This window comes from Convolutriloba macropyga, chromosome 11 (assembly GCF_964194025.1).
Source record: "Convolutriloba macropyga chromosome 11, txConMacr16.3, whole genome shotgun sequence".
Classification (NCBI taxonomy): Eukaryota; Metazoa; Xenacoelomorpha; order Acoela; family Convolutidae; genus Convolutriloba; species Convolutriloba macropyga.
In genome coordinates, this window is record NC_134478.1 from 5581134 (window position 1) to 5603245 (window position 22112).

Consider the following 22112-nt stretch of genomic DNA (forward strand, 5'->3'; position numbering starts at 1 on the left):
CAATTAGGCTAATTACTCCGACCATTAAGTAGTTTTATCCACTACTTAATGGTCGGAGTAAGAGAAGGTAATGATCTGGATGAGGAATTGTTTGCACTTCCAAGAAATAGCTTGACGAACAAATTAACAAAGGTAGAAAACAACAATCAAGATGAGATCTGGACATACGTCTTTTGAGTAGTATGTTACTCTGCCTAATTGGTAAGAATTTGTCTAGGTTCTGGAATTGAATAGAAAAGTGTTTTCACACTACTACTACTCCGACTACAATCATAGGTGATAGCCTTTATCGATTGAATCTTAATTTCTTCAATCACCCTTGATGTATTTCTGCTCCATTTTGATCTGTTCAATGCTTATCGAGCCTTGCTTTTATCACAGTAAATATCTTTTTTTGATGCATTTTTCATATTTTGAAGCGTTGTTTTTCATTAAAGTTCAGTGTTGTCATATTTTTGCGTCACCAGTTCTCAGTGAAGTGCTAATTGCAGATACTAATGTTATGGGGCGGAAAAAGATCGCCATTAGCAGAATCTCTGATGAACGGAATCGCCAGGTTGGTGAGAATCAAATAACCCATAGTTTAGCAAGAAGCATACATTTTATCCATACCATAATTTTAAAATTTTTTAGGTCACGTTTACAAAAAGGAAATGGGGGCTGATGAAGAAAGCATACGAGTTGAGTATTTTATGTGACTGTGAAATAGCTTTGGTGATCTTCAATGCCAGTAACCGCCTCTTTCAATATGCCAGTAGTGATATGGATACGATATTACTAAAGTACACAGCATGCGAGGAGCCCCATGAGTCAAAAACAAATCAAGACATTCTAGATGTTAGTACAAATTGTTTTAATTTCGCCGTGGACAGCAGTGTTTCTGATATTTAATTGAGTTAAGTTTAGATGGATTAATTCCTGACAATTCTTATTAGCAAATGGGAAATTTGGAAATTAAAGTTACTAAATTTGGTTTACTAAATTTTTCCGAAATTTGTAATTGCTGAAATTAGGTGTGCTCATTACCGTTAAAAAGTATAAATTAATCGCAGAAAATGAGGCTTGTAAATGTTTTAGGATTGATTAAAAAAAATTTATTAATTGCTCTCGTACGAAGTTTGAAGCGATTATTGTAAACTCGTGTATCTTCTTTTATGCAAATTTTTTGTTTGAACGTTTTTGCGCTTTTGTTCTAGAACATTCTTTTGAGTTCCCGTCTCGACTGACTCTTTCACGCTTGACTTATTGATTTTTATGTGAATTACTCTTATTAGAATTAAGTGTGATGCTAAAACAAACGCGTATGTAAGATAGGATATTACCCCTCCCTAGTCGGAATTTTTTGCACTCATTAAATTTTATCTTGGCTACAACCCCCTCTGAATGAAATTGCCCCCGCCTGTCGTCCGAGTGCTTTTTCGTTTTGACGTAAGTGAGTTTATGATTTTTTAAATGTTGTTAACTGATTTCGTCATCCTTTTCTTAGATGTTAAACAAGAAAGACTCCCGCGGCGGGGCTGACAGTGGAGATGACGATGACGGAGATTTAGGACCAGGTGGGGGCGGAGGTGGAGGTCCTGAGATTCCAAACAGTATCAACCTTCTCCCAGGAGCAACGCACCCTATGGGATCTCAGCTTACTCCTAACACGGAGATGAAATACAACGAAATTAATCGCGAGTTCGAAAAACTCATCGAAAACAACAAATTATCCAGGCCATCAAATGGGTTTCTTCAGCCAACTGGAATTGGTGCTTCAAATCAAAACCTCCAAAATCTTGTAAGTCTAGGAAAAGTCTTGAATTAAGTTAGGGACCGCTCTCGAACGAATTTGCAATTTTTAGGTATAACTGTTTAAATGCGATTTTTTAACGAACTGCCATAACCACCGTTTTATGTTGTTAAAATTAATAGCGCCTGATGTGTAGTTAATACGATAGTTGTTCATAAGAATTACCATGCCATGCTACTGCTATCACCCTCTCGATCTTATTCAAGCGTGAGGTTATTCCACCTCGGAGTTCGAGAAGTTCTCAATGAGGATGATAATTGTGTAGTATTATTAATAGCCGCCTCAGCTTCTCATCCGGCTATTATTGCGCTCCTATTTTTACAATTCAAAGAATTTGAATTGTATTGGGGCGCTGTCTTTTTTCTTAAGATCTGTTCACACATTTTCATGATTTCTGAAGTCAAATAGGAGTAGTGATTTTGGTCACGCCAAAACAGGAAGTGGAGCGAAAAGCGAGTGGTTTTGCGGCGTGAAAATTTTTTGCTCTAGATTTAAAGTAGAGTGAGAAAACGGTGTTTGAACAAAAATTCGCTTTCTCGCTACTGGTTTTTGTTCACATGCGGCAATTTCACTTTGATTTTCGCTGTTTTTTCAATTTTTTGGATTGGATTTTTTTTCTAAATGGTTTTTCCAAATCATTCCTAGTCCGTTCTAGGTCTAGTTTTCTGTTTAGTCAATAAAAATTCTTTGAATTGTACGTCAGGACTTGTCCTGCTGATTTTTTACTTTGTCGGATAAAAATTTTTCGCTTTACCTTAGTTCACAGCTTGTTCAAAATTTTGCTTGAAATCTTTTTGACTTCTCTAGGCTAGTTTCACTCTTCTCTCATTCTGCTAAAAGTGTTTTCAGACAGCAGTTGCTCAGCAAAGCACTTCAAAATGAACAGAATCAGTATCACAAAAACGAAATCAGAAATAGGAACAGGATAAACCCATAAAGCCTACTTTTAGGTGCCCGTTACTCAAACTTTGTTCTTATTTATATTTTCATTGCTTATTGATATTGATACTAGCCCCTGTGTGGTCTCACTATGAAACAGGAGTATGTTCAGCTCCAAAATGACATGAAAAAAATTCGCACTTTAAAATTGATTCAATCCCAATGATGGTTATGGGAATCAACGGCGGCTGTTTTCCGGCAATCTGCTGAGTATATTTAATTTTCAGGTTGGTTTGAATTGTGGGCAACTTTTCCACAGTCGGTCGACTTCTCAATTTTAATTTGATCTAGCTGGCTCTGATTGAGAGTTAATACAATTTATAGCTCAGCGCTCTAATTCTGGTTAAATGCTGCTGGGTTTTTCTTCAGTTCTTTACTGCAGCTTGACCTAAATTTTGTAAACGTTTGATATTAGCATCCGTAATTGGAAATCTAGTTGGAAGCAGTTTGCAACAGATACTAAATTGAAAATTGTGTGTTTATAATTGTTTCACAATAGTCAAATGAACTAATAGACCACTGGCGCTTAATTGCTTTAGTTTGTTTTTCTTTTTGTAGTTGTCATTTGCCAGTGGGCTAGCCATTTAATGCAAAAATTATGTATTCAAAAATTGTGTGCGAATGCGTCCTTCAACGCTAGGTTTTTAATACAATTTCGTCTTTCGGAATTTTTTAATTCTCCACGCCTAATGAATTGATGGCAAAACTTACCTCCTTCTGAAAAATGGAAGTTGACCGAATGAAGATCTTAATTCATTTCAAAGTTGTTAAAACTTTCTAACCTTGTTATGACTTAAATTCCGTGTTTCAAATTTCGCAGAAGGGCAGTAGGTGGTTTAAAATCAGTCATTACAATTTGAGTTTTTTGCACTGATTTCAAGTGACATGCTCAACTGATTTCTCTGAAAATTGTGGTTAGTTTTGAAATTAAAATTGCCATAAGTTTTCGCCACGCTTTACAAGTTTCTTTCTAAAGCAATAGTTCAATAGCTGATTTTCAAATAAATTGTTTTCAAGAGTTATTCATTTCTTATGGGCATGAGTTTTGAGTGTTGGTGTTAGTTTTTATTAATTAATGGCGAACATTGGCCTTTGTATTTTTTCAGCTTTATTTGTGATGTTCGGGACCGGCTGATCACATTAATTTTTGGTGGAATTCAAGCCTTTCAATTTGTTTTGCCTTCGACTATTGGATGACGATCTAGATCTCTGGATTTAAAGTCATCTGTCTTTTTATTTTTTGTTCTTGTGTTCTGATGTTCACAAAATTCTGTCGCTCCCGTTTTTTCAGCAACTTGATGGCTATAAATTGTTTAAAAAAGATTTTCCTGTTCATTGGTCCAAAATTGGATTTTCGTGAACTATCGAAAGAATGAGGAACAATAAATAACGAAAAAGAAAGTGATGAATTTTTTCAATGATTTTAGGAAATCTTTTCAATAGCCGCGTCCTCAATTCCAGGCGGCTATTATAGCGCTCCTAAATTTTTTACAATCCAAGAATTGGATTGTATTGGTGCTCTGTCTTTTAAGTTTTTGTAAGATGTTTTCACACCTTTTTTCATGACTTTGAGCTTTCAAAACGGGATAAACAGGTAAAGCTCAGCGGGATCAAGTTTCATTAGAGGCCCTTAGCCGCGTTTAGTAGTTCTTCAAGTACTTAGAGAGGTGAAGCTACTGGGAAGGCCGTAATTCAAGGTTAACAGGTCGTTTTCAGAAGTTTTTGAGCCCAAAATGTTGCAATTTTTTCGGCTTTTTTGTTGGACCAGTCTGAAATTGAGGTTTGTAAAAGTTGGTAAAGGTCTTTTGCAAGACGTAATTACTTTTTATGGCCATTTTAAGAGCTATATGTATTGCTACACCAAACATAAACACAGCAATTTATTCTAATTTTTAAAAAAATTTTCAAGTTTTTTGAATATTTTTGTTTCAGCTCTTGGTGTCACAATAATAGGTTATTTTATAGTTTCTAGTGGTAATGGAATGGTTTTCAACTTCAAGAATTTTACCATTTTTTGATAAAACTTGAAGTTTTTTCCTATTTTCTGACATTATTTGTCATTATTCAAGTTTTCCAGCTCCAGGGGCAAGAAATCTTGTCTAGGATTTGCTAATAGTTTACTGCAAAATTCTTATTGGCAATGGCATAAGCCAATTTTTCCAAATTTTTGAAAATTGTTGTCAGTTTTTAGGTTTCTCTAACCTGAACAGCCAAATTATTTACTTTAGGTTTTGATAATAGGTTACCGCATAGTTTCTAGTGGTAATGGGGAATGTGTTTCAAGATTTTATTATAACAAATTTTAGCGATTTTCAAATTGTAATTTTTTCTTTGACTTCCTGAAATTTTAGTCTTTTTCCTCAGTGGCCAGGGGTTTGCTAGTATGTTATTGCAGAGTTTCTAGTGGCAACGAAATATTTTCTGTTTTTTTAGATTGCAAATATAAATAAGTTTTTAAATAAAGCTTGCAATTTAAATTTTTTTTATTGTTTTCAAAATTTTTTGAATTTTTTTTTGTCATTTTCTGAGTTTAACTATCTTTATTGGCCAACGAAACTTTTTAAATGTTGCAGATGAGTTAAAAGACAGAACTCCACAGAGAAAAAATGAATTTGAACGTTTTTCGAGACATTTTCGAAAAATATCTTTAAATTTTTCCTTTTCATTTGAAGCATTTTTCACATTTCTTTTTGAAGCATGTCTTTTTTTTCGGGATTATCCACCTTTAGTGTCAAATTAATCTCTTTCAAGTCTTTTGCGTGAGTTAATGAATAAGTGTTGTGTCATAAATGGCCTTCTGGTTAAAAGCTTCAAGAGTTTTAGAAATAATTGCTTTTTTGTTTAGTTTGATTCTTTTAGTTTCTCAACTTTCGAGATTTCGTCTTTTTGGCTGGATTTGTTCAATTGGTCTGCTGGTCAGGTACATTAGGCCTGTTTTTCATTCATTTCCTTGGATTGTATTTCAGGACTTGTCCTGCTATGTTTTTTACTTCGTCTTAACAGATTTTTATTTCGTGTTCTTGGAATTGACTTTTTCGATGACTTACCTCACTCAAAAAAATGACTTCTGAACTCACTTACGTAACGTTAATTTTTATGAACATTTACTTACTTAAAGGTCAATAGTGTGCATCTAAGTAGTGCCAAACATATCTGCCCTAATTCTTGATTATTAGAGTCTTGAGTTTTTGATTTCAAATATTAATTTTGGGATCTTCTCCGTTTGTGCCCCCAGTACTTTATGCGCCCCCAGTTACAGAGTACGTGCCATTACATAGTAAGTCGTTATGTGAAAAATATTGCACGTGCATCTGAGGGGTGCAAATAATATGCGCCCACTATGCTGAGGGAGCGCAAACGGAAAAGATCCTATTAGGGCTTTCTCCTTATAGATCTTATGTGTCTCATAAAAATGAGACCCAAAAAGTCTAGTGGTCTATTTAAGGACTAGTGGTCGATCTGTCTATCCAATCTCTTTAGTTGTTTCAATTCATGGAAGGCCCCAAGCGTCTATCGCGGCTATTTTCCGGCAATCTGCCAGCTATGTTTCAATTTGTTGTTTTGTGGTATAATGATGCTGTGTAATAGAAAAAATCTTTTATATTTAAAAAGTTAAATTTGCTTCCATAGTTAATTAGTTAATCAACTTCATATGCTCAGATTGTGTCATCAAAAAATGCACGAGAATAACTTGGTCTTTTTTTGAACGAAAGCTATTAAATAAATGTTAGAATATAGTTCTGAATATAGACAGAAGGCAGTTAGATCTGTAGGCTGAGGGATCTTGCCTCCGAGGTGGGATACCGGTTTTGCCAGGTATTATCAGACATTTTTTATTAGCCGCCGTCGGTCTTTAAGGCTATTATGTAGGTGCTCTCCTTTTTTTAATTCAAAGAATTTGAATTGTATTAGGGCGTTGTCTTTTTTGTCCACAAATTGAATTGTTGGAGTCAAAATAAAAGTGGAGTAGTGATTTTTGTAGCTTCGTAACAGGAAGTAGAACAAAAAACGAGTGGTTTTGCTGAGTAAAAAAAAAAATTTCACTATAATTTTAAATTAGAGTGACAAAACTATTTGAGCAAAAAAAAATTGCGTGATTTTTGTGTTGACGTTGCGCAATTTGACTTCTGTTTTTACTGTTGTCTAGTCTATTTATCTATCTTTTCCAAGAGCGTTTGTGAATCAATTTCTAGTCAGTCTTGGGTCTAGTTTTCCTTTAATCAGTGAAAATAAGGACCTGGTGCTTATTTCGTTTTACTCTCGGTCACGTTTTTCGTTTTATAGACGTCGCAACTTTTTTGGTTGAAATATAACCTACATCACTCACTGTTTCAACTCAACGAAATTAGGAAATCTTTCTGTAATGGTACGCAAATACCTTTAAGTTTAAAAACGAAATAAAAAAAACGGGATAAAACAATAAAGCCCAGTCGCTTAGATTTAGTGCATTAAGTTATCAAAGTTCCTTAGAGTATAATGCTAATTGGTATTAGTATTAAACTTATTGTCCTCCAATTTGGAGACTGAATTCATCATTGTTATTGAATCTAATGAAACTGCCGGCCAAATTGGAACACTTAGAAAAAAATGGGCTGTCGTCAATTTTTTCTTACTGTTTCAATCTCGAAGTAGGTCAGTCGGGTTAACGGCTTCTGTTTTCCGGCAGTGCAATCTGCAGTCTATGTTTAATTTATTTAGACCCAACGTGGTTTGAAGCTGGTTAAGCTATTTTAGTCATTAACTCCAACACAACAACTCGCAAAAGCTCAAAGCTTGGTTTACTCTTTGAAAAGAATATTCGCTTTTCAAATGAAAATTTTATGGTTAATCATTTTGCTGTAATAATTGGGCTTTGAGGAAGATTACCTTCAGGCGTCTACGGACATTTTTAGAGTTTTTTGCTCAGTAGTTTGCTGAATTTATACAATGATACAGTTTTCAAGAAAATGTGATTAAGTATGAAATTTGAAATCATAAACTAAGAGTTCTGTGACTTACTGCAGGACCAATTCATAAACTTAGAACTGAAGCTCAGTTGTTTAATTGCAGAAAAATTGGGGTCTGATTGCTTATTAATTCAATTGATGTTTTTTTTGCTGTCCAGTTTTTTTTGCCTTTTTCTAGCATTTTACCCTACTGCAGCAAAATCAACAGGGTTGTATTAGAGCACATCTTTGATTAACCATTGAATTATTTATGTTTATCTTGACTGAGAATAGGAAAAAAGTGGAAATCGTTCAGCAAATAGAGCTTTGGTCGTTTTCTTTTAGTCATTGTCTTTGATTTTTTCAAGTTGCATTCTAATTTACAATTTTAAAAGTTGCTGTCTTGTGGTATTAATAAATTGATTCATAAGTTTGTTCATCCCTGTTATTTTACCCTCTATTAGAGTGCTCCCTTTGCTCATCTATTACACGTGGGTGTTGCCCAGTGCTGACATTCACGTTTCTTTTTCTTACCTTGAGTGACCCAAGTGTTAAATCCTCCTACATGGCCAACCCGCCACTTCAACTCAAATTACAGCCATCAACCCTCCTCTCTCCTTCCCACCCATACTCACTCCCCATTAGAAAGTTCCCACTTTTCGTTCTCCTTTTCCTTCCTTCCCCGCTTGTCCGTCTTTTCTGCCTGTCGTGTCAACCCCTAAATCCCCCTTTAATTGCAGATACTATCACCCCCCAGTGTCTATCACAGCCCTATCTGCACCCTAACACCCCGTTTCCACCCACCTCTAATCACCCTCCCCGCAAAAAACCACCCAGAACATGCGCCCTCTTTCGCGTGTGTTGTCGTTAAATAGTAGTACGAGTAGTACCGCGAGCTCAAATTGACAACCCCCCCCCCCCCCCCGTACCCTACCCCTTCAAGCGCATCGATGCCGCAGCGCTACTGCATCGTAATGAAATAATGAAACTACAATTACACCAAGCTTTTTGCCAATAAATCGCATATTTATGTATGAGTTTTTGTACCGCTAGTATAGGAAAAAAAAGCGCTTCATTTCACTAAGGGGAAACTGGTGAAAGATTAAAACAATCAAAAGAATCTTTTAGAGGACAGCGCATATCTAAACTATGTGGCACTTGCAGTACTTCATTCTCTTGTGTTTTGTCTTGTCATTATTTTCCCTTTCTCTCTTTTTTCTCTCGCCCCTTTTCGTCATGTCTCTTTCCTCTTCTCATGTAAAGTAAGCCGGCCATGTGAAATACTTTTGGTGAAACAAAGGAAAATTAGAATGGAAATTAGTTGGGACAGAATGAACAAAATATTCGTTCATGCTAAGTATGTTAGTGAGTGCATATGGTACACTAACACAAATATGCAGTTTGCGCACTAGGGGGAAATCCTCTTTGTTTACCTATTTGTTTTCAAGTTATATTTTGCCATTTAGCAGCATGTGTTGTTTCCGTATACAATGATATACACTACCTTATAATATTGGACTTTTCTCAGGTGATACGGCAAGATGCTGTCGTATCGAAGTGTAGTTTGTCTAAAACTCGCTCCTCATGATGTCTTTCGAAAGCCCAACTATTTTTATTTCCTCTAATTTGCAATTGATTGAATAGATATACAAGTTCTAAAACCGCTCAATAAAAACAATCGTTTTGACGGCTATCTGTTGTGGTTGCAAAAGGTGAATGCTTGGCTTAAATGTTTAGTACAAAATGACGTTCATTTGAATAATAACCGCTGTTTGAATCGAGTCTTATCTTTGGTGAATGTGTTTGAAAAGGTCTATTTTGGTCTGTTAGTATCTGTGTGCTGATAAATTGAATCAAATATGCATAATTCGATAATAATCTCATTGAAATTTCCCTAATTAATTAGGATAAAGGTTACGCAGAATGTTAAGTGCCAAGTTTTGCATTGAATGAGAAATTGAAAATTTATTGAAATTTTTAACTTTATTGAAAAATGATAGTTTCTGCACACATTTACAAGATCTCTCCAAATTTTGCTAAGGACTTAGTCTGAACATGCTTACTTAAAAAAAGTTTGCTAGAGCAAAAAGATAATAAAAAAGGCTACATAAATTTTTTATTTTGTGAAATCAACTGAGTGAAACATTAAATCGGCTTCTTTTTGAACATTTTTCTTCGAATTATGGTCCGCACTCTGAACAGATACTAGACTAAAGTAGGCCATTAAAATAGCTTTCCTTGTATCGAACGTGAAATATAGTTGACCCTGAAGTTAAACTTCCTTTTGCAATAACTCCAATAAAAAGTTAATTTTTCGGATAGTTTCAGAATTGTGCCTCTGAGAAATGTGAGCACCGCACTGCAATTGCGGGATTATTTCAGTCTGATTAGTTCTTTTAGGCTGCTGCCGTGTGGAAATTGTAGCTTAACAAATCCTACATGCAGAGATATCTGAAAAGGAATTTAAAATTTAATCATGGCATATGGTTTTCTCCGGCTTGAAAATCATGTTTTCAAAAATTTCCGGTTTTTTGCCTTTTGAAGTGAGCTTTAATTGTTATTATAATTTCCTTCCTTAGTCCGGGATATTATTTTAAAAATAAAATATTATGTGTTCTCTCTCTCCTTGTGGCAAACTTAGATCTGCTCTTTTGATGGTTTCATAAAATAAATGTGAACGTCAAGGTCGTATCTTATTTCTCAGGCTTGATGTGAAAAATTTCACGTAATTACTTGAAAGTGATCTGGTAACTTTTTAAGCTACCATGATGCTTTCAGTTTCCTGTTCGTTGTTTGTAATTTTACGCCTGGCTTCCTCTGAGGTGAAATACTGTCAAATAAATGGTTTTTTCTGATGAAAAGTTTCTTCAGTTCAACTAAATTTCCGTGGCAAGTCTTCCAAGGAAAAAAGTTTAAACCCGAGGCAAACAATTTTTGTGCCATTTTCACTTAATTTTAAATTTTTACCAAATTGTTAGAACATCCCACTCTACTAAAATTTAGCCCTATTTTCGCTGATTATTTTTGTTCCGACCCACTTAAGTGGGGCGAGGAACTATATACTCAAATGGGTTTTTTTGTTCAGTCAATCTTGGCCGAATGATATATTCATCGTAGAGAGCTGTGAGTGGTATCATTAGAAAGCCCGTCCAGCGTGAAAGACAGAATTAAAAAGATTTTTGGTTTTCGCTTTTTTCAGAGAGTTAACGAGGTTTGTGAAAAATTAATCGATTTCCCTTGTTTTTAGTCACATTTTCCAAAATTTTCGCCTATAATTTTGGCATTTTGCTAAAATACATTAAAATATATATGGCAAAAAGTTTTGTTGGTTTGTTCTCTAAAGGTAAAAGTGTCGATCAAATTTTTATCCAACTCCTGGCTAAATTAAGCTTCTTTAGTCAACTTTGCTTAAATTTGCCGGAAGTGAACAACTAAAATTTGCTGACGCAACTTGCTCAAGAGAAGGCTAATTTAACTCTCCGTTCTTTTTGAAAGTTTTCTGAGTTGGTAATTTTGCCGGTTTTTAGCTAATGTATCTCGATAATTATACGAACAGCATCATTTTTCGATCTATGAAGTTTTTTGTCAAATTATGTATATCAATTAAACTGAGAACCCTTGCATGTTCTTAGTGTGCGGAGAACCCTTGCATGTTCTTAGTGTGGCTGGTTTTTCTAAAAAATTATTGCTTTTTGTTCTTTACAGAACAGAACAATTCATATCAAGGCTCACTATTGGCAGGTCCAATTGGCTTCAAGAAAAATTGCCAGTCAATTTTGATAAACTTTTTAGTCGAAAGCATTTTGTCGTTTTGACGTTTAAACTCATTTGTTTTCAGAATAAACATGGGATTATTCAGCTAGCTATCCACTATTTTTTACTTATTTGTTCAATTAGCAGCTTAATCTCAGCAAAAACAGAATGCATCTTCAGCTTAATTGAATTATAATCTCTTTGGCGTCTTTACGCTTCATGTAAATGTTTTCTGGCTTCAAAACTACCAGTTTCACAAAAATTTATTTGGAGATTTGCCTATTTTTCAGGTTTTGTCCTGGTTTTGTCACTATCAATTTATTGATAGGGCTCTTATCACTTTAATGGTTTTAAAAAATAGGCACAATTGAATGTATAATTTTTTGAGGAATAAATTATGGTTTTAGCGGCTCCGACACCGTTTTCTAGAAAAATATAATGGAATTTATTTCACGTTTGTCTTTAATTTCTTTTCTGCTTGTAATCGTACGAGAACTCCTGAATAATAAGAGATCTCATGGAGGAATATTTGATTTACTGATTTTTGTTTTTAGCTAATAGTTTTCATGACTAAAGATAACTTTTTCAAGAAATGTAAATTTTAATATTTTTTCATTTTCCGTTCCTTTTGACTATTTGTCACCTAATCTCGATAATCACAGGTCACATGTCACATTTTGACGTCGAAAGGAGACGCAATTAGAGATATCATTTTTAGTGCAATAAATATTGTTTTAATAGCTTCGACATCGGTTTTTGGCAAAAAAAATTGTTTTTGATGACGTTTGTTTGTATTTGAGTTAATTTTAAACCTTTGACAAATTCTGCTATGTGGCTTCCGTGGGAAATAAGCAAACATGTTTAGATGTTTCAATTAACGCTGATAGATTTTCATGACTTTGAATGTAATTGTTTTAAAAACGTTTTTCAGCTTTCAATCTGTATTTTTTTACTTTTTGTTGCCCAGTCTTAATAGATACAAGTCAGATTTCACTTGGCATCGAAGGAAGGCGCATTTGACTAAAGCTTGTTTTTTATTGAGATTCTGGTTTAAACGGCTCAGACGACTCTTTTTTGGCAAACATTTTATTAAACTTTTTGTCTGAGTTTATTTTTTAACCGTATAACATATTTAGGTTAATGACAGGTCTCAATTGCTTCCGTTGGAAAAATGAATAAAACTGCTTAATGACTTCAAATGATTGCTGATAATTTTCATTACTTGGAAAAAGATAGTTTTCAAAAAATTGAATATTTTTAATTGCGTCTGTTCTTTTTTGTCTATTTTCGTTTATTACCTTTTTTCGTTGGTTACAGGTCACCTATTACAATTTTATTGTCGTAAAAGGGCGCAGTTGAACATATATAAAGTTTTCAATGCACTGATTATGGTTATAACGAGTTTGACACCGGTTTTTCTTTTTTGTCTATATTTGACGTTATTTTTGTTAACGTATGACATTTTCTGATAAAAGACATGTCTCAAGGGCTTCATTTGGAGGTTTAAGTAAACCTGTTTAATATTTTTAATTTATTGTTGATTGTTTTGACTTCAAAAATAATTGTTGTTTTAAAAAGTTTTTTTTAACTTATCTTCTTCGCATCTTGTTCTTTTTTTCTTTGTTACCTAGTATCATAATAGAAAGCCAAAGATTAACTTATCTGAGTCTTTAAGTGAATTCAGTATGGTTTTAATGGCTTCAAACTCGTTTTAAAAAATATTTTGATTGTGTTAGTGTGTATTTGACGTTTTTTGGTAAGTCTAGGACACATTCTGATTTAAAAAAGGTCTCAGTGGTTTCGTTTAGGGGAATAAATAAACCTATTTTCTACTTCAATTTATAGCTAAACTTTTTCTTGGCCTTTAAATTAGTTCTTTTTGAAAAATAAAAACGTTCTTAAATTTGGTCTTTTCCTGTCTGCTTGTTACCTAGTCTCAATGAGTGGTCAGATATCACTTTATTGGCGTTCAATAAACGAGCAACCAAACATTTCTTATTCTTAAAGAATAAATTATGGATTTAACGTCTTCGACAAGGTTTTTCTCGCAAAATGATTTGAGGTTCTATTTGCTCTCGTAGAGAAGCAATTATTGAAAACGTTTTTTATGAAAATTTTTTGCTTGACCGTTTTGACTTTTCGAGTGACTTTTACGCCCGTGACTTTTTGCGTTTTGCGTGGTCTAAAAGTCCCTCTCAATCACAATGTCAAACAGCTCAACTCAATTGGCGGCAATTTAATACTCAAAGTCAAATGAAAAATGCGCTGAAACTGGTGCCATGTTTCACTTTAAATCTTAATAGTGGGATATATTCCCTTTAATGCGTTTATTTGAATCACACTATTGAACTTCTTTTATTTCTCCCTCGCCCCTCCCCGACTGAAGCAGGCTGCAATTGAGTAGAGCTCCCACTATTCGTTCCAGAGCAATTCGTCCGACGTTTAGTGGGTTATGCTTGTTTTTTTTTAATGATCTTGTTATTTTTTTTGTAGTCGTATGAAAAAGTCTTAATAATGAAAGGTCGCAATGTCTTATCCTAGGGAGTTATAAATGATCGTATTACTAACGTATTTAATGATTTCAGTTCATATCCAAGTGTTTTCATTACTTTGGAACCAATTGCTTTCAAAAAAAGTATGAGCGTAATTTTTGTTATTATGGACATTATGGACTGTGTCATTTTGGACTGGTTCATTTTTTTTATGTGTCATTATGGACTGTTGTTTATGTGTCATTAATTATGTGTCATTATGGACTGGTTCATTTTTTTTCTGGTGAAGAGCCTTGAAGTAGCTATTTTGCCTGGTTTAAGTTTATATGCCGCTCTTTAGACTTTGTTATTAAGTTTTTCTACATATAGACATCGAGTTTTGGATGTTTTTAATGTTTGTTGTTTGTATTTGATTTTGTTGTTAGTCTTGTCTCGTATTCCTAATAATGGCAAATCTCGGTCTTCTAAAGCGATAATTTTAAGTCCACTGAGTGGTTTGAGTGGGACGCAGTTTTTTATTCATACACTAGTTATTTTCGAAATTAGTTGAATTTTTTGTTTTGTATCCCATCTTCATTTGGTAGACAATTATGCCGAAATGTGGAAGAGTGGGGTCGGAACATTATGTGCAAACGCACTTTACTGATCCTCCTTGTCCGCATTAAAAAATCGTCTAGGTGTGTGGTTTCTTCGGTATGCTCAGTGCAAAGTAAGAAGTAGTCGGTATGTTCTTTCTCTTAGATTCGGTATGTTTGGTTCCTTAGGTTGTGTATGTTCCGTTATAAACGCAAGATTATTGTCGGTGTGTTTGGTTTCTGAGATTTGATAAGTTTGTTTCAAACTTACGAAATCATCGCCATATGATGTGTTATGTTCAGCTTTTAAGATTAAGTTGTCGCAACAAAAATTTATCCTGAAGAAGCACAATTATTTTCAAAAATTTTGAGACTAATTTGCAAGCTTATCATACTAATAAGCGACTGGACATGATCTTAGTGACTGGACATGGTCTTGCTTTAAAACTGAAAAAAAAATCAAATTTTGGAATCATATATAGATTTTTCACTTAATTTTTTTGTTCTGAATTTTTACCAATCATTTTAAGCCAAATGTGAGTTGAAAGTTTTTCTTTATTCCTTCTCCTCAATGCTAATCAAATAAATCAAATTACAAATCAAATGAAAAGTATAAGGTTAAATTTTTATTTTTGTAACCAAAAAAACTGATCATCAACTCAAACTGGTGGATTCTGGTGTGTTATGATTTCGCTGCTCAATCAGTTTTGATGAATTGGAGAAAGGTATGTTTGAAAGTCCACCAAACATCAGTTGAAGAACGGAGAAGTGTTGACTTTTCAATGGTCTCTTTTTTGCCATTTTTTTATCAACAAGAGTGCCTCTGACCATGTGTTGTTTTCAATTGTTTCCCAACAACGAAATAGCTCCTTTTCTTAAGTTCATAATGGCAGTCAAACCTGTTTTGGATTCTAAGTTATTGTGGCTATCTTGTTTGAAAAAAAAACAAGTAAAATGACAAAAATGCGCAAAAAATTCCAAGTTTTTACGTTTTTTTAAGCTAAAGTCCTATAAAGGACTGATTTTTTGCGCCCGTGCTATATTAATTATAAAATACAGACCAATGTGTCACTAAATATTTTACAAAAATGGGACATCTGTTTAATTTTGCAGCCTAAAAGATCCAACATATGGGCTTGAAATCTAATCTTTTGACCTTAAAGGCATATTTTCTCAGTAGTTTCACCACGCTTTGCTCTTAATACAAGGTAAACGCTGACTTAGACAGCGCTGTGGCGAAATTCCGCGGTTGTTTACTTTTAATATAGTTTCAAAGTCATTAAAAAATGGATTATATGCAACAAATCCATACAAACCGTTTTTGGATTTTTAGAAAAAGGAGCGCAGAGCAGTCGACTAAGTAGATGACGCGGCTATGAATATTGAAATTTGTTTTTTTTTCACTGCAAACTTTTTAATTTTAAATTGCTGACGATTTCATACTCATGTTGCGTAGATTTTTCCTCAGTTTTCATCAGTTACAAAGAGAATTTTTTTTTTGATACTCAATCGTGAATTAATACAAATCTTTGTTATCAAAATTTGATTCGGAATCAAAAGTTTTTGCTCATTAAAGGTTCAAATAAGTGTGTTTTTGGTTGAAGAATTCTTCATTCTTCTCATTCTTCTCAATATTGAAATGTAGGAAAAATTCACTGATTCTGCCGTCTCTTTCCATTAACTTGGAATCCTCTAATTTTAGTTTCCAGACCATGAACTAACTAATGTTTGTTTCAAAGGTCTATCTATAAGTCTTTTCGTATAGAGATAAACCGCGAAAGATTATAGGCGGGGTTGGAAAATTATGTCCGAATGGAACAATACCAACATTCCTTGTTTATCAGTCTTGTTCAGTTCTTTTTGTTGTCTTAACGCAAAGTGCGCCTAAAAGATTCAATTATGTGACAAAGTTGTTTTATCTATCGAATTGGCGCCGGTTATTAATTGTGTTTTACATTTTTCGAATTAGTTTTCAACCGTTTTTGTTCACGGCTGATGTAATGTGGCTTGAACGATAATTAAAACGTTCAAACTTCTCAGAAAAGAACTATTGGTCATCAAAATAAATGACGCTGCAAAAGGTACTCTTAATGACGTGTTTCTATTTTTAGTTTTTCAATTTAAAATGATGAACAAATTTTAGTTCGAACACGTCCGGAGTTACCTCTTGAAAAACCATCGTTTCTGTCGAAATTATGTTTCAATTGTTAAAATCATGCGTTTTTTCCGAAAACTGTTGAATTATATGACTTATTTGAGTGCGTGGTTTTTTGCGGTAGATTTAGTTCTAATTGCTCTAATCTAATGTTGGGGATTGTTTTGATGATAGATGACAACAAAATTAGCCTTGAGGTTGTCGTTGATTTTTGTAATTATTAAGGCAGACTGGTTAAGATTAAATTCCTCTCGTTTTAAAATGAAAATAGAAAAGAGAGAAAATGCCGGAAGACAAGTTCGCTAATTAGAGGCTAATGTTGCCCCATCTAATCTGAATACTAATGCACAAGATTAAAATGCAACCCTAATATCTTCTCTACTGTGATATCTGCTATAGAATGCGTATGGCTGAATATCCGGTGGGAGGGGGGGGGGGGGGGTTGGGGGGTAGGGTGCTTTTTAGGAGGTGGAAATCCGCTTTTTGTCGTTGTCGTTGAAACAAGAGAATGCACTGAGCCTTGAAAAGTAATAATATAGCAGGAATATCTGTTTGTTTTTTCTCTTATTAACCTTGAATCTTTATTTCATGTAGTGTTCTGACACGCACTAGACCTTCATGCTAAAAAGCTAAGTGGTGGTGTTAACAATGAAGTTTTATTAATTGCTTCTAAAGATAGGTTTCAAAAAGTAGAATGGAAGGAAACTGTACAAGTGTTTTATGATGTCGCGTTCGAGGAAAATCACTATTTACGTGACTAGCAAAAACACTTGAAAAATGGTCTCTGAAAAATAAACTAAGTATTAATGAAATCCTCCCCTTATATTAACGGCAGCAAATTGTGTTGCTTTTGTCATTTGTAATATTTGAAGGGACTATATACCAGTTTTTCCATTAGCAGCAAGCAGATGAAATAATTTTCAACTTGTAATTGGATGTTTTTGCGGTTTCAAAGGCTGCTATATTGTTCGTGGATAGAGTAATAATCTTATAAATATAAACTATAAATGTAATTTATGCGAGAAAATATTCTTGTGATTTAAAAAAATGCTCGTGTGTTCTGAAAATTAGATGTGGAAAATATCTAGAGAATTGATAAGAGTTAGGAAGCATAAAGTCTTGGAGTGTAAAAGATTATGGTGGACTTAATTGTCTACCAACTGAAGAGATAGAAAACTTTCATAAATTCACATACTGTTCGAAAGTAATTGGTGTTTGAGTGAAAAAATTGCTTAAAACTGAAGCTATTAAAGGAATTAAATAATGTTTTGCCGCATTAGATGAGACCTACCATTAATAAGACAACGAAAAAAGACAAACAACAAATAAACAAAAACAAAAAAACTTTAATTACGGCAGAAACTATCTATTTGGCATTATACATGGTAGAACTTTTTGAAACCATTTGACAACAACTGAAGGCCTATTCGTTCACTTATGCCTCAATATGAAACCAATGAGAACTCTTTAATCAGAATAAGTCTCACGACAACAAAAGACAAAAATATAGGAAGAAACGAAAGTCAATAAAAAATTTTGAGAAAAAGTCGAAGCTAATAAAACCGTGGGCTCTTCACTAGAAATTTTTTTGTCTTCTTCAGTTTAGTTTCTTTTAACGCCAAATGCACCTGTTATTTCTGTGATTATGTGAAAAGATTTAAAAAAGGACCACATATGAACAAATATTAAAAAATCACTAAATTTTTATGAGGACCCGTAACTTCAAAGGAGTTATGTCATAAGTGATACCGAGCTACATGTTGACAGGAATTTGATTAAAAGGGGACAAAGTTCAAAAAGAATTTTGAAAAATTTTAACGTCATAACAGCCTTTGTATCAACTCAGCTTTAGATAGGTTCACTTAGATGCAAGCCAGTTGTATTTCTGTTTAATGAAACAGGTGCAGTCAAAGCTTAACGTTCTCTGAAAGTTTACAAAAACAATGTGTCGAAGCCATAACAAACTGAATTCTTCTCTGAAAACAAAATGCATGTGCTTCACTTGAACAGGGGTCTGTAATTAGTGGAACCTTGATATGAAAATTGACTTGTTTGCATTTGTCATTAAAGAAACAAAAAAATGTACAAAGACTAAGAATACAACGGCCCAATATAGATCAAAAGCTTTTGATTTTGACAGTCTACGATGAGACAAAAGCTAGCCTTTCTATCGCTACGCGTCTTTTATGAAAAAAATTCTTGAACTGAACACAAATGACGCTAAAAGTGAACAAAATCACATCAATGGTCACAAAAATTTAAACATCAATAGTAGTAGTAGTAGTAGAGGGTCTTGTTTCTCCACCTCTTCTGGACACAGAGGTAGGTTGGATTCATGATCTCATCTAGATTTCCGCTCTATCCGAGCATAGATGTCGTTCCAAAAGAAGAACAATTAGAATAACTTCCGCTCTATCCGAGCATAGACATGTTTCCAAAGCAGATCAAATAGAATATCTTCTTTCTTCTCCAATAATATACATGATCCCAAATTAGAACAATTAACATAACTTCCGCTCTAACCAATGTTTTTCACCGAATGTCTTCTGCTCTAACCGAGCCTCAAAACTGTAAGTATTCTGCTCTAACCGAGCATTCAATCGGAGGACAAGCTTCTGCTCTAACCGAGCATTTTCACAACTACTGAGTTAAAATCTGATAAAACCGAGCCTAAAAACTGTAAGTATTCTGCTCTAACCGAGCATTTAATCGAACGTCAAGCTTCTGCTCTAACCGAGCAATTCTCACAACTGCTGAATTAAAATCTGATAAAACCATGCTTGCTTTAAAAATGCCACTGTTTAATCTGCTTGAAAGCATACCGAAAATCAGACGCCAACTCCCGAATATCTTGCGGATTTGGATGCACTCCATCCGACGAAATATGTCGATATCGAAACTTTTTATGTTCAATGAATGGAATCCGATGATCGCGTGCAACATCCCGGTAGCAGTCATTTACTTTCTGAATGACTTTCCATTTGTCTTTTCGGTTAATTAGTGCCATAATCGTTACTTTAAACTTATAGAACTTGAGTTTTTCAACAAGATAATACATCTCATCTGATGTTTCGACAGGTCCCATCAGTGGTTTATGACGTTTATCGAACAGGTTGTTTGTACCAGCCATGACAACTACATTTCTTACACCAAATGATTTCATATTTTCAATTACGCGATCGCTGCAAAGTGTTGAGATGCAGCCTCCTGGGCAAGATATAGTAATTGCGTTTTCAACAAACACGCCATACACAAGCGATGATCCTAAGATACAATTTTGAAACAATCGTTGACTTTTCTCTGGAAGGGTTAATTTGCGGTACGGTTTACTCAATTCGACGACTGTACAGCGTCGTTTCATTAAATTACATTTGATTTCGTTTATTCTGGACCTCCGAACAATTTTGTTTTCCATCTTCTCTCTGAAAGACGCATTCAGTAAGAACTCGAGAAAAGAAACGTTTTTAACTCTTTCCTGAACAATGTATGATCAGCTATGCAACGTAGGCGTGAGGGCAGAGCGTTCCACTTCTTTGGGCCAAGAAAAGAGAAAGCTCGTGAACCGTAAGAGTTTTTGATTTTTGGCAACTTCAGTTTCCATTTGTTTTCAGAGCGAGTTTGGTTATATTTGTACTGTAAAATCACTAGACTTTTCAAATAAAGTGGCACATTAAGGTTAAACACAATTTTGAGAACATATGTCAAAATTTTTAAATCGATTCGCTGAGCAATAGGCAGCCAGTGCAGGTTGTATCTGAATTCTCGACAAGACTCATATTTTTTGAAGGTTAAAAATGAATCGGCAAGCGGCATTCTGTACTCTCTGCAATTTTGTTATTTCTTTGATGTTTAAACCCGCTAATATAGCATTGCAGTAGTCAAGCCTAGAGATGATTAGATTTTGTACAGCAATTTTTCGTGACTCTAAAGAAAGATAATGTTTTATTCTATAGAGTTTCCTGAGTTCATTGTAGCAAGAGCTCGTGATTTTGTTGACATTCTTTTCGAAACTCAAGTGCTGATCAAGATTAACACCGAGTGAAACCAAATTGCTACTGATATTCAAGACAAAATTGTCCAGTTTTAGCGTTGTGATATTTGGACGTTTCTTTTTAGTAGACAGTAACATTATTTCAGTTTTGTCCGGATTAACTTTGAGTTGCAAAGCTGTAAAAGCTCCGAACAATTCTTTTACTTGTAACCTCAGCGTTTCAATAAGTGGCTCTTCGTCCTCCATTTCGATTGTGGTGTACAAAACTGTGTCATCGGCGTACATTTGGTACCGTAGGTTACATTGTTTGATAAGATCACCAATTGGGGTTGTATACATCGAGAAAATCATCGGTCCGAGAATGGAGCCCTGAGGTACTCCGTAGAAAACTTCAGTCTCTGAAGAAAATGATTTCCGTATTTGAGTTTGTTGTTTTCTTTCAGTTAAGTAAGACATGATCCACTGTTTACATTTTCCTGTTATTTTGAAGCGCTCTTCCAAAATTTTCCCAAAATTAGCAAAATCCAGAGTGTCAAACGCTGCACTTAGGTCAAGGCCAATTACTAAAAGGTACTTTCCTTGGTCAAGCTCTACATAAAGGTCGTTTATGGTCTTGAGGAGACAACTTTCTGTAGAATGGAAACGTCGGTATGCTGATTGCTGTGGGTCAAGCAGGCAATTTTGATCTAGATGTGTCCGTAGTTGGCCGGCTGCAGTTCTCTGAAGAAGTTTAGAAAGGAAGGAAGAGTTTGCAATGGGCCTATAGCTTTTGGGATCTTCTGTGTCCAAAGATTGCTTTTTAAGTTTCGGCTTCACAAGGCATTTTTTCAAAATTTTAGGAAAAATGCCATTTTGAAAACTCATGTTTATCAAGAATAAAAAGAACAATTTCCAGGATTTGTACAGCTGCTTGCAGAGAACAGTGGGCATGGAATCTAGTTCACAGTAGCTATTTGACATTTCAGTAAAAGCTTTGTCCAGAGCATTCAGATCCACGGGATTGAAAACACTCATTGGAATAACATGACTTGTGTGTATTGGTTTTAAAGAGATTAGTTTATCAATTGTTGTCGTGGTGGCGTTTTCAATAGAACTTTTGATTTTTGTTACTTTTTCCTCAAAGAAGGTATTGAATTTTTGTGCAATTTCAGCATCTGTTCCCCAACCAACAGGCAGTTTTTCTGTAGTTTTAACGCCCATAAGCATATTGAAGCTGCTGTACTTCTTTTTAAGATCGACATTTCGATAAACCTGCTCATCAAAAAATTCAGTTTTCTTTCGTTTGAACATCTCCTTGCATCTCCTGATTGCCGCCAGAAACTTTTCTTTACTTTGGTTGTCTGGATTTTTCTTATACTTGTTTTCGAGCTTTCTTCTGTCTCTCTTTAAATCTTGAAGCTCTCTGTCGAAGAAAGGACAAATAGCCAATTTGGAACTGCGCCTCTCGATTGGAATGGCTTCTTTTGCAGCAAAATCCATTGAATCAACAA

The 22112-nt window shown here is 34.5% G+C and overlaps 1 protein-coding gene across 1 annotated transcript in view; it reads left to right on the forward strand.

The window, feature by feature from the left end:
- The first annotated feature begins 431 nt into the window (after positions 1 to 431).
- LOC142350043 (uncharacterized) overlaps positions 432 to 22112 on the forward strand; it is a 34282-nt gene continuing 12601 nt past the window's right edge. The window contains exons 1-3 of the mRNA XM_075401954.1: positions 432 to 556; positions 634 to 837; positions 1487 to 1780. Coding sequence (XP_075258069.1) covers positions 503 to 556; positions 634 to 837; positions 1487 to 1780 — 552 coding nt within the window. The 5' untranslated portion in view covers positions 432 to 502. The remainder of the gene's footprint in view (positions 557 to 633; positions 838 to 1486; positions 1781 to 22112) is intronic.